A 13894-nucleotide genomic window follows, 5' to 3' on the forward strand; every position below is an offset into this window, starting at 1 on the left:
CAATGCATTAACAGCAGATATAACACATTTCAGTTTAATACAGTGATTATAACAATACCATTAATCAAGTTGAAACGCAGGAATCCATAAATACATATCACTACCAAACAGATATGGTAAACCACTTTTGTTCTGGCCAGACTAATCAAACTTGACCATGCAAACAAATAAGATGACACGAAAACTAAGACAAACTGATTACTGTGTGCGCAAGCTCTCTAGGTATCTCTGCTAGTAGCCATGGAAATTAACGAAAATCTGACTTTTTCTGAATGATAGTAACTATGAATCCGAAATTGGGGAATTAATTTAATCGCATGTGCTAGCTGATGGGTTGATCTGTGGACTCTGCAGGGGAAAAATGATTAAATGGGATTTCTGCAATAATGCTGTCCTCACAGGTGATGTCTAACCAAGGGGAATGAACACAGGAGTTGAGAAACAGCACTAACCACTGTGCCACATCAGTGTATACTGTATGTGTTTCAAGCTGAGCTGTTTTTCAGCAGAATTACTGGAGGGGAACTGAGAATGTCCTTGACCTTGAAACTGAAAAAATCTTGAACCAGGGTCCTGTGCAGGGCAAGCTACCACCATAACTACTCCCCTAACTTTTCTCAATACCTGCTATCACGTACATCTACCCTATGTTTCACACACACCCCGTCCCAACTTCACAGACTGACATGAAGGAGTGACATTGTTCGAGGCTACTCTGACCAGTACTCCAGTGGCATCATGGTCATGTGGGTCGAAGACGTTTACTACCTCTGTGAAACTCACGAGTATGTGCATGGTGCTGGCAAACCTAAAATGTAACTCCGGAGAACTGGGATCCAAACTCGTGATAACTGGTTTCTGGCATGCCATAACCATGATCACCGTCAGGATGAGGCTAGGATTTAGAAATCAATAATGGGATACTTAGCACTGAAGGGGTGGGACCCTGTGAAAAGCTGCACCCAGACTATTGAACAGATGTGAAGGGTCATGTCATGTCAAGAATAATTATAGTCACTTGGGTGTTCTAAGTGTAGTATATATCTAAAATACTAGTTATTCTGTTATGTCACGACAAACTTCAGTTGTTAGAGTCATGCCAAAGACCCGGGTTCGATTCCCCACATGGGTACAACGTGTGAAGCCCATTTCTGGTGTCCCCCCACCATGATATTGCTGGAATATTGCTAAAAGCGGCATAAGACTAAACTCGCTCACTCACTGTTAGAAAAAATGGTGTGTTCTAATTTGTGTAGTATATTTGAAACTTAGCAACAACATATTGATATCTGAACCTTAGTGTGAGCAGATTTTGGCCAGTCCTTTGCAGTTACAAAGCTGACAAAGGATGAAACAATTTCTTGATGCACCATGACACAAGCCCAACCGTAAGCCTTATTCTGTAGTAACACATCTTATATCATTTCCTATATAACTGGTACTTCTATGCTCAAAATATAAATAAATTAGCACAATTTAACTCTGAAGATATTGTACAATGATATGTATTTGGTGTGTCAAGAAGAGGTGGGTATGCGAGTCTGTTTAACAATACTTTAATCTTTACTTCAGGCAAGACATATTCCGTCAGTTTAGTGTGAAACAGGTCACAGATGCCTGACACAGATAAAGGACCATTACTTGGCCTCTAAACCGGGAAACTATCACAACACACACTGTATCATGATTTAATGGCTACAGTGACTCATGGCTTGTCTGTACTGATACATGGATGTCCAGTACCCATAGGAATAGTAAACCTTCAAGGCCACCCTGAACCCATATGGATGGTAAGCCTTCAAGGCCACCCTGAACACATATGGATGGTAAGCCTGTAAGGCCACCCTGAACCCATATGAATGGTAAGCCTTCAAGGCCACCCTGAACCCATATGGATGGTAAGCCTGTAAGGCCATCCTGAACCCATATGGATGGTAAGCCTTCAAGGCCACCCTGAACCCATATGGATGGTAAGCCTGTAAGGCCACCCTGAACCCATATGGATGGTAAGCCTTCAAGGCCACCCTGAACCCATATGGATGGTAAGCCTTCAAGGCCACCCAGAACCCATATGGATGGTAAGCCTGTAAGGCCACCCTGAACCCATATGAATGGTAAGCCTGTAAGGCCACCATGAACTCACATGGATGGGAAAGCTGGCAACAAGTCATATTGTTGTGGTATACTCAATACTGATTTAGTGACCAAAGCTTCTATCCAAAGTATCACATTTATGTAAGCAGTGTACTTAGCAAACTGTATCCTGACGTGTACACTGCAACACTGTGATACATACACCCAATATGGGATACTTTCAAGTATATGCAGTAAATGATCAGTTGTAACAAAGCTAATTCTACCCTAGCAATAGCGAGTGTTTCTCAGTGGATTTATCTTCTCTGCTGTTGGCCGTTTGGGAGAGCCATTTCCAGCCAAACAACTATTATCACATCAGCTCAGCTAACATACATACAGATCTGTAGATGGATGCTATCATGCAATCACTACCTGCACCACTCACGGAGTAGATCATCAAGGGAGCAGGCTTGGTAGAAGGAAACTGGCAAAAGGAGTTCTCATCATAAATCATATCTTGAAAGAAGCCATACAAATGTTAGGAAACTGTGGCATGTTCCAGACACCTGCTGCATATGTGTCAACTATAAGACATACCTTACAGCACTACAGGATATACGTGATATATACCACACAGAACTATAGGATATACATGCTATATATATGATACAGAACTATAGGGTATAGATGCTATATATACCATACAGAACTATAGGGCATACATGACACATACCATACAGAACTATATGATATACATGATACATACCATACAGAACTATAGGGCATACATGAAACATACCATACAGAACTATATGATATACATGAAACATACCATACAGAACTATATGATATACATGAAACATACCATACAGAACTATAGGGCATACATGAAACATACCATACAGAACTATATGATATACATGAAACATACCATACAGAACTATATGATATACATGAAACATACCATACAGAACTATAGGGCATACATGACACATACCATACAGAACTATATGATATACATGAAACATACCATACAGAACTATATGATATACATGAAACATACCATACAGAACTATATGATATACATGAAACATACCATACAGAACTATAGGGCATACATGAAACATACCATACAGAACTATAGGGCATACATGAAACATACCATACAGAACTATATGATATACATGAAACATACCATACAGAACTATAGGGCATACATGAAACATACCATACAGAACTATATGATATACATGAAACATACCATACAGAACTATATGATATACATGAAACATACCATACAGAACTATATGATATACATGAAACATACCATACAGAACTATAGGGCATACATGAAACATACCATACAGAACTATATGATATACATGATACATACCATACAGAACTATATGATATAAATGATATATATATATATATATATATAGCATACAGAACTAACGATATATGTGATTTATACCATACAGAACTGTATGACATATGATATATACCATAGAGAGGAGGTCACAATCATACCAGTAGGAGCACTCATGGCATGCTGACTCACAGACGCCAGGCACACAGAAATAATATAATCTCATATCTGTCACGTAATCAGCAAACATAATTAACCAGGCTACGTTTGAAGCACACAACATGGTCCACTATGAACGCGATAATGATTCAACATTGTACAAGCTTCAGCTGCATGGGTTAACTGCAGATGTTAACTGATGTTAACTGTTGATGGTAACTGTGACATGTTACCTCCAACGGTCCCTCTACATGAGACACCAATATTAGGGCCTTGGCTGGAAATCATTTCAAGTATCACACTATTTCATCTGTTAGACTTCTCTTGTGGCAAAATAGCACATATCCAGTAAAAAAGTACTGTTTCTTCGGTCACTATGAGAGTTATTAAATACCGATCTAGGATATACACGAATATATATCTCATATCCTAAACCTAGCCATGTTTCATCACACACTGAAATAGGACTTGTGTTAAGGGAAATGAGAAAGTTGTTATCTTACAACTAGCTATATAGAACATGAACGTAAGGGAGTTATGTTATTATTATATCACACAGGAATTGAGAAAACTATTACGTTACAACTAGCTATGTTTTATCACACACAGAAATAGATCTTATGTGTAAGGATGGGATGTTAGTGTATCACAAGGACCCGAGAAAGCTGTTATCCTACAACCAGCTATGTTTCATCACACACTGAGAGAGGACTTGTGTGTAAGGGTGTTATGTTGTTATATCACATGGAGCTGAGAAAGCTGCTATCCTACAACTAGCTAGGTTTCATCACACACTGAGTTAGGACTAAAATGTAGGGGTGTACTGTCTTCCCCATCACTGTCATATCACATGGTGTAGAAAAGCCATCCTTACAATCTATACTTCACTGGTGTTGTTCTTCTGTGGAATCAAAAGGTTGGCAACAACTGAAATATCATAACATTGTACACCGACATTCACAGCATCAACAATATCTTACAAACATTGTCCACAGGTTCTCATGCAAGCAACTGATCCTTGTTTAAGAACTGAATTTGCTCAATGGCTAAAGTAACAGTTCATATCACGATGTCAACAGAAAGTAGCTTCCTGTACGAGTTGCGTTGTTATATGTCATAACAACTAAGCTGTTGTAAGTGGTAAAAGAGCAGGTCAACAAGACGGGGCTGAGATTGCACTAAGGGAGGTAACTCTTGTGATCATGGAACAGCAGGAAGTTTGTTATGACCCAGCACTAGGTTTGGTTATTTCATGGAGATTTGCATCAAGATGTATTAATAATTGTTAAACCCTGATGAAGGATTTTCAACTCACTTGTTAAGAAATGCAATATAATAAGACAGAAGAAGGTTTCAGCTGAACTGACCGACAAAGAATACATGGTGATCCTGTGTAAAACTGTGTTGACCAAATGTATAAGAATAGTCCATGCAGAGTTACCTCCCTTTAGAAAGGACCACCCATTTGTGGGAGTTTCCATTCTTACGCATTGAGTTACTTCCCTTTACACAGTGTTGTTCATGATGATTGAAATGTTGAGAAGATTCACTGTGAGATGATATCATTTGTTGAATAAGCTGATCCCATTGGTCCATCACATGTTCAATGGTAATGACATCACCAGCAGATATCAGCTGATATCACCTGGAATTCCTGCTGTGGCAGGTAATAATTGAACTTGCAGGATAAGTCTGCTGAAATCCACCTGAGAGTGGTTCGTAATACAACTGATACACCTGTGATACATGTCTTCACACCTTAGACGATACATAGTATATCCACTGATAGTATAATATCCAAGGTACGATGAAGCACTATATCAGGCATGTTATAACACAAGTACACAATGTCACTGACAGTCAAGTCCAAGCAGGGGTATCCTCCCTGAAGAACCTCTCGTCGTCAGAGTATGACACAACATTTACAGTACCGCTGCCGGCCCCCACCCACAGAAGGGGGCGGGGTCACAGGTGCAAAGTAGGCGTGAACTTTGATATCAGGAAGTCGCGTCTGAAACAGCAAAATGACATCATGTTTACTTGTATCCTATCACCTGTAATACATAGGATGGGATGTACACAACTCCATCTGTGCACAACCTCAGGACAGGGTAGTATTTACTACACGTCATCACTGAAGGATCACCTACATGTGTAGGGTGTCAAACATGAACATATTTCAGCAAGGGTGATCGGTCTGAATATTCGGACAATGTGATCAAGAAGTGACTTAATTGTTGTTTAAGTATGCATAAAGTGTAAAATAGGATAATTGTTAAAAACAATGAAAGAAACCAAAATGGAAAGTGATGCATAAAGCTACCCAAAAGTCATGCCTGAAATTGTCCAGTGGTTCAGTGAGTGCATGAGATTAGATTTACGCCCCACCACGCAATATTCCAGCCATATAGCGGCGGTCTGTAAATAATCGAGTCTGGATCCGACAATCTAGTGATCAACAGTATGAGCATAGATCTACAAAATTAGGATACAATGACATGTGTCAACCAAGTCACCGAACCTGACCACCCAATCCCGTTAGTTTTGACTTTATGACAAGCATGGGCTACTGAAGATCAATTCTAACCGGGATCTTCATCGGTCCATCCAGTGATTTAACCCAAGCACATGCAATACATGATATGTAACGGTCAGTGTGAGTATAAAATTGTTCATTCCAGATAAAGATCAACTGTACTCAAGGAAGTTAATGTTTTATTTCTATATATCTGTGTGACCCATCAGTAGTCATGATGAGTTCATACAACATACAAGATGATGAACACCAAATTCTTTACATATTACTGTCATTTACATGGCAGGAGAGATTAACTATAGCAATACGAAAAAATAAGGTGTTCCTTAATATCTTTCGAGTAGTATATATGGAAGCTAGTTTCAAGTTGTAATACTCCAGCAATGATAGTGAGGGACAGTAATAAGAGAGTTCTGAAATGAAAGCACTCCTGGACTCCAAGCCTGGTATTTGGTATGACATATCAACATGATATACTGTTTTTCACTTACCCGTAATCTGCGTATCCCAGCACGTGTGATCAGTTGACAATCGTAAAGTTCTATTCTCTCCAAACTTTGACACGCCATTAAATGCTCTAAGGAAGCGTCAGTAATGAGAGGGCAGTTGTCCAGCTCCAGCACCTCCAGGTGTTCGATGGCACAAGGGCTGTTGCCCAACTGGCGGATACCTTCATCTGTGATCAGCTCACAATGGGAAAGACTCTGAAACATCATCATCATCATCATCATCATCAGCATCATCATCATCATCATCATCATCAGTGTAAATATCATCATTGTATTTGATTTGGTTTTGTTTGGTTGCTGTTTAACACCGCACTCAGCAATATTCCAGCTATATGGTGGCAGTCTGTAAATAATCGAGTCTGGACCAAACAATCCAGTGATCAACAGCATGAGCATCAAACTACTCAATTGGGATATGATGACAGGTGTCAATCAAGTCAGCGATCCTGTCCACTCAATCGTGTTAGTCGCCTCTTATGACAAAGCATGGGTTACTGAAGACCAATTCCAACCCATATCTTAATGGGTAATCATCATTATTTGGATGCACATAGGCTCGTCAAGAGTTTATATTTCATGTGACCTAAATGTAATCTGTATTTATTGGATGACTTGAACAGACATTGTTTAGGTTTCTTCATTGGCTTGAATCACACATTTGCAGTAGGAAATACACATTTTTTTGTCTGTTTCACCTTTTCCACCAAAACCATATATAGCCTTTTCCCCTGAAAACTCCATTGTGAATGAGCAAGCATGAAATATATGAGACTTACCAGGGCAGCTAGTTTATTACAGTACAAAGCTAGATGAGCAAGTGTTGTGTCTGTTATCTGAAACAGAAACAAGAGAAGATGGCTGACTGGCGTACAGGTAGAGTCAGGTCAGGTAGAGAACATTCAGGACTAGTCTGATGACAAGACATTGATGAAGGGAAAACATGCATCATTGTCCCGCTGCAGTCATTATCAGTATCGACAGACACATGGAAACTATATCTGTTAGCCATTTACTTTTTCAATCTGTATTTGTGCATGTGCTGTATCCTTATAATGGTTGGACTAATGCTAGTTACATAACAGTGATAGCTCACACAGCAACAGCCCTTGTTCTATTTGCTTTACCCAAGGGCAAGTGTAACACCAAGCAACATCTTTTAATGTCTTTAAATGTGACACAGATTGTGATACAATCACATTTCACACTATCACAAAATTACTGCAAAAGACAACTGTCACAAAACAACTGCCAAACGCAGTTTAGTTTCTATACAATGCCCCCGAAACCCCACCTGAAGGGAGATTTCTTGTTAATTGGATCCTACTCAGCAATCCGTACACACATTTTCAGTCAAATACAATGATTAAAGCATATTCATGTATTTATTGGAACCTTCTGTCTCAAGAAAAGCTGAATCTGTGTGATGGAACATTTGTAAGTCGGTTATCCCCTCTCACCTATCAGCTTATTGATTTAATTTGAACAATACATCACACTTTTGAAGTGCCCCATAACTAGAGCTGAGCTGTACTGGTAAAGACTGACATTGATGGCTACTCACCTGGACACACTCTTCTAGGTCCATCTTCTCAAGTTCGTGACAATTCTGTAAAAATAGGATACAGGTAAGGAACAATAGGATACAGGTGGGCAACACAAGGACACAGAAGAGGAACAATAGGATACAGCTGGGCAACACAAGGACACAGAAGAGGAACAATAGGATACAGCTGGGCAACACAAGGACACAGAAGAGGAACAATAGGATACAGGTGGGCAACACAAGGACACAGAAGAGGAACAATAGGATACAGCTGGGCAACACAAGGACACAGAAGAGGAACAATAGGATACAGGTGGGCAACACAAAAGACACAGAAGAGGAACAATAGGATACAGGGGGCAACACAAGGACACAGAAGAGGAACAATAGGATACAGCTGGGCAACACAAGGGAAGGACACAGAAGAGAAGAACAATAGGATACAGGTGGGCAACACAAGGACACAGAAGAGGAACAATAGGGATACAGGTGGGCAAACACAAGGACACAGAAGAGGAACAATAGGATACAGGTGGGCAAACACAAGGACACAGAAGAGGAACAATAGGATACAGGTGGGCAACACACAAGGATACAGAAGAGGAACAATAGGATACAGGTGGGCAACACAAGGACACAGAAGAGGAACAATAGGATACAGGTGGGCAACACAAGGACACAGAAGAGGAACAATAGGATACAGGTGGGCAACACAAGGACACAGAAGAGGAACAATAGGATACAGGTGGGCAACACAAGGACACAGAAGAGGAACAATAGGATACAGGTGGGCAACACAAGGACACAGAAGAGGAACAATAGGATACAGGTGGGCAACACAAGGACACAGAAGAGGAACAATAGGGTACAGCTGGGCAACACAAGGACACAGAAGAGGAACAATAGGATACAGGTGGGCAACACAAGGACACAGAAGAGGAACAATAGAAGAGGAACAATAGGATACAGGTGGGCAACACACAAGGACACAGAAGAGGAACAATAGGATACAGGTGGGCAACACAAGGATACAGAAGAGGAACAATAGGATACAGGTGGGCAACACAAGGACACAGAAGAGGAACAATAGGATACAGAACAGGAACAATTGCATACAGGTGGGCAAAACTATGGCACAGAAGAGGAACACAGCATATAAATAGCTTGTATGTGTGTGTTAATGTATCAGTGTGTGTGTGTGTTTTTGTAAGTATGTGTGTGGTTCAAACATATTTCTATTTCTGAAATACAAGAAATGGGGATTGGTGAACAAGCCAGGGGCTTATGCAACCACCTCTACAACATAGAGAAAAGACAACGCAATTGTGGTGACATCATTAAATAATCATTTGAGTGTTGTAATCAATAAAGCATAAACAATGTCATATATCAATCAAAATTATAAGAGTATATTAAAAAGTATATGGCAAAATTAAGGAATTATGTTTCATATCTTAGCATGTTGTGAAATTATGGAGTTATCTGTTCATAAGTATGTTTGTGTGTGTAATATTTGTGTTTATGTGAGTATGTGAGTATGTGTGTGTGTGGTTTAGAACACCTACCCTCGCCAACGCCTGGAAGCCACTGTCTGTCAGGTGACTGCACCCTGCTACCTCCAGAGTTCTGAAACACAGGGTTACCAATGACCTACTGAAGAAAAGACAGATGAACATCTACACCAATAATTCAGCTGAATCTGAATCTCCCTATTTAAAGCATGAAGTGTATCTCAGTACAGTTGTCTCAGTACAGTGGTCTCGGTACAGTGGTCTCGGTACAGTTGTCTCGGTACAGTTGTCTCGGTACAGTTGTCTCAGTACAGTTGTCTCAGTACAGTTGTCTCAGTACAGTTGTTGTCTCAGTACAGTTGTTGTCTCAGTACAGTGGTCTCAGTACAGTGGTCTCAGTACAGTTGTCTCAGTACAGTGGTCTCAGTACAGTTATCTTGTCTCAGTACAGTGGTCTCGGTACAGTGGTCTCGGTACAGTGGTCTCGGTACAGTGGTCTCGGTACAGTTGTCTCGGTACAGTTGTCTCGGTACAGTGGTCTCGGTACAGTGGTCTCAGTACAGTTGTTGTCTCAGTACAGTTGTTGTCTCAGTACAGTTGTCTCAGTACAGTTGTCTCAGTACAGTTGTTGTCTCAGTACAGTTGTTGTCAGTGGTCTCAGTACAGTGGTCTCAGTACAGTTATCTTGTCTCAGTACAGTGGTCTCAGTACAGTGGTCTCAGTACAGTTGTCTCAGTAGAGTGGTCTCAGTACAGTGGTCTCAGTACAGTTATCTCAGTACAGTGGTCTCAGTACAGTGGTCTCAGTACAGTTGTCTCAGTACAGTTGTCTCAGTACAGTTGTCTGTCTCAGTACAGTTGTTGTCTCAGTACAGTGGTCTCAGTACAGTTGTCTCAGTACAGTTATCTCAGTACAGTGGTCTCAGTACAGTGGTCTCACCAGTTATCTCAGTACAGTGGTCTCAGTACAGTTGTCTCAGTACAGTTGTCTCAGTACAGTTATCTCAGTACAGTTATCTCAGTACAGTGGTCTCAGTACAGTGGTCTCAGTACAGTGGTCTCAGTACAGTGGTCTCAGTACAGTACAGTGGTCTCAGTACAGTGGTCTCAGTACAGTGGTCTCAGTACAGTGGTCTCAGTACAGTTGTCTCAGTACAGTTGTCTCAGTACAGTTGTCTCAGTACAGTTGTCTCAGTACAGTAGTCTCAGTACAGTTGTCTCAGTACAGTTGTCTCAGTACAGTTGTCTCAGCAGCTTGCTCTTACTTGAGGTTTGTGCAGCCAGTGCCGAGGGCATTGAGTGATGCGTCTGTAAGGCGGGGGCAATTCGACACACACAGGAAGCTCAGCGCGTGGCAGCAAAGACTTATCGTGTTCACCGCGTCATCTGTGATATGCTGAAACATCGAATGTCATAATATACACAGTGGGGCCATAAGTTTATTAGGTCTCAGGCTTTTGTATGAAGAGCAGGGCTAATGCTTATTTTGACACATCAGGGCTAATGCTTATGTTGGTACAGTAGGGCTAGTGTTTATGTTGATACATCAGGGCTAGTGCTTATGTTGGTACAGCAGGGCTAGTGCTTATGTTGGTACAGCAGGGCTAGTGTTTATGTTGGTACAGCAGGGCTAGTGCTTATGTTGGTACAGCAGGGCTAGTGCTTATGTTGGTACAGCAGGGCTAGTGCTTATGTTGGTACAGCAGGGCTAGTGTTGCTTATGTTGGTACAGCAGGGCTAGTGTTGCTTATGTTGGTACAGCAGGGCTAGTGTTTCTTATGTTGGTACAGCAGGGCTAGTGTTTATGTTGGTACAGCAGGGCTAGTGCTTATGTTGGTACAGCAGGGCTAGTGTTTATGTTGGTACAGCAGGGCTAGTGTTTATGTTGGTACAGCAGGGCTAGTGCTTATGTTGGTACAGCAGGCTAGTGCTTATGTTGGTACAGCAGGGCTAGTGCTTATGTTGGTACAGCAGGGCTAGTGCTTATGTTGGTACAGCAGGGCTAGTGTTTATGTTGGTACAGCAGGGCTAGTGCTTATGTTGGTACAGCAGGGCTAGTGCTTATGTTGGTACAGCAGGGCTAGTGCTTATGTTGGTACAGCAGGGCTAGTGCTTATGTTGGTACAGCAGGGCTAGTGTTTATGTTGGTACAGCAAGGCTAGTGCTTATGTTGGTACAGCAGGGCTAGTGTTTATGTTGGTGCAACAGGGCTAGTGCTTATGTTGGTACAGCAGGGCTCCAGTTTATGTTGGTACAGTAGGGCTAGTGCTTATGTTGTTACAGTAGGGTTAGTGTTTATGTTGGTGCAACAGGGCTAGTGCTTATGTTGGTACAGTAGGGCTCGAGTTTATGTTGGTACAGTAGGGCTAGTGTTTATGTTGGTACAGCAGGGCTAGTGTTTATGTTGGTGCAACAGGGCTAGTGCTTATGTTGGTACAGCAGGGCTAGTGTTTATGTTGGTACAACAGGGCTAGTGCTTATGTTGGTACAGTAGGGCTAGTGTTTATGTTGGTACAGTAGGGCTAGTGTTTATGTTGGTGCAACAGGGCTAGTGCTTATGTTGGTACAGCAGGGCTAGTGCTTATGTTGGTACAGTAGGGATAGTGCTTATGTTGGTACAGCAGGGCTAGTGCTTATGTTGGTACAGCAGGGCTAGTGCTTATGTTGGTACAGTAGGGCTAGTGTTTATGTTGGTACAGTAGGGCTAGTGTTTATGTTGGTACAGCAGGGCTAGTGCTTATGTTGGTACAGCAGGGCTAGTGTTTATGTTGGTACAGCAGGGCTAGTGTTTATGTTGGTGCAACAGGGCTAGTGCTTATGTTGGTACAGCAGGGCTAGTGTTTATGTTGGTACAACAGGGCTAGTGCTTGTTGGTGCAACAGGCCTGGTACAGCAGGGCTCGAGTTTATGTTGGTACAACAGGGCTAGTGCTAATGTTGGTGCAGCAGGGCTAGTGCTTATGTTGGTACAGCAGGGCTAATGCTTACGTTGGTACAGCAGGGTTAGTGCTTATGTTGGTACAAGAGTTCTCATACAGAATTAAACCTATTGTTGGTAAAAAAACTAAACTGGATTGCTACTAAAATGGTTTGGTGAGACTTATGCTAAAGTAGCTACAGTATGACTAGAGCTTCAGTGGCCACTTACCTGACAACCTTGTAAATTGAGTTTCCTAAGATCTGTAGCATTTTGTGCTAAGTGGCGGATTCCATCATCTCCAATCTGGGGACAAAAAGAGCCTTCCATGACTTACAATGAAACCAAGATTACTTTTAGACAGGTAACATCACCATGCCACCAGGCCGAGGTTCCAGGTCTCCTCAAAATATGCAATGAGCTGAAAAACACAGGCCAAGGGACATAACTCTGTTAATATAAATATTGGACACAAATTCTCAGCTCATAATAGAATAAGTTTAGTTACATCTGTTCAGGTCTCAAAGTTAGACCCCATTTCACACAGTAAAGAAGCATGGACCAAGGCCCATAAATGAAAGGAGCCAGATGGCCATATTCCACTCCAATATTAATGCCCTTCACTTTCTAGTAATGACCTCTTCTACAAAATAACTGACCAGAAGTTAAAACAAGATGAACAAGTGTGAACAAGATAAACTAATATGGCAATGTCATATGAAAGTGGTCAAGTGGTCGTGGTGACCTTGAAACTAAGGTCACTGGTGTGTGGGTAATCCCCCAATGTAGGCTGTCACCAAATTTGAAGACATTGGGTACAACAGTCCATGAGATGTCGTGTTAACAAGTCAAGAAGGTCACACACTTTAGACTAACATGTCTGTCAATATAATCTAACCAATATCACACTAAAGATATATTTGGCAAGGTCGTCTTCATCAGTAATAGATCAATCACAACAACTGACAGAGCATAACACAATCCCTTTAGGACTGCATGGTAGAAAAACATATGTGCTAGCATTGTAATGAAAAGCAATGAGAGGAAGCAAACTACTTCAATCTGGTTCCAACCAGTTGAATCTGGACTCACCTGATTACAGCCTCGGGCTATGAAGATCTTCACCTTGGGACAGCCCTTGGCGAGGGCTTCAACACCATCGTTGGTGATCTGCATACACCATGATATGTCTACCACCTCCAAAAATTTGCAACCATCACTGCCCACAAACAAGAAGAGGGTGTTACAATACAGTCAAGCAGAGAACACCAACAAC

General features: G+C 41.4%; 1 protein-coding gene across 1 annotated transcript in view; it reads right to left on the minus strand.

Annotated features, from left to right (window-relative positions):
• Positions 1-3992: 3992 nt before the first annotated feature.
• LOC124278627 (F-box/LRR-repeat protein 20-like) overlaps positions 3993-13894 on the minus strand; it is a 34008-nt gene continuing 24106 nt past the window's right edge. The window contains exons 8-15 of the mRNA XM_046714393.1: positions 13711-13837; positions 12850-12924; positions 10968-11098; positions 9758-9818; positions 8211-8255; positions 7426-7482; positions 6632-6844; positions 3993-5615 (exon numbers count right to left, since the gene is read on the minus strand). Coding sequence (XP_046570349.1) covers positions 5508-5615; positions 6632-6844; positions 7426-7482; positions 8211-8255; positions 9758-9818; positions 10968-11098; positions 12850-12924; positions 13711-13837 — 817 coding nt within the window. The 3' untranslated portion in view covers positions 3993-5507. The remainder of the gene's footprint in view (positions 5616-6631; positions 6845-7425; positions 7483-8210; positions 8256-9757; positions 9819-10967; positions 11099-12849; positions 12925-13710; positions 13838-13894) is intronic.

This window comes from Haliotis rubra, unplaced genomic scaffold (genome assembly GCF_003918875.1).
Source record: "Haliotis rubra isolate DU_JTF1 unplaced genomic scaffold, ASM391887v1 Scf24, whole genome shotgun sequence".
NCBI classification, from domain to species: Eukaryota; Metazoa; Mollusca; class Gastropoda; order Lepetellida; family Haliotidae; genus Haliotis; species Haliotis rubra.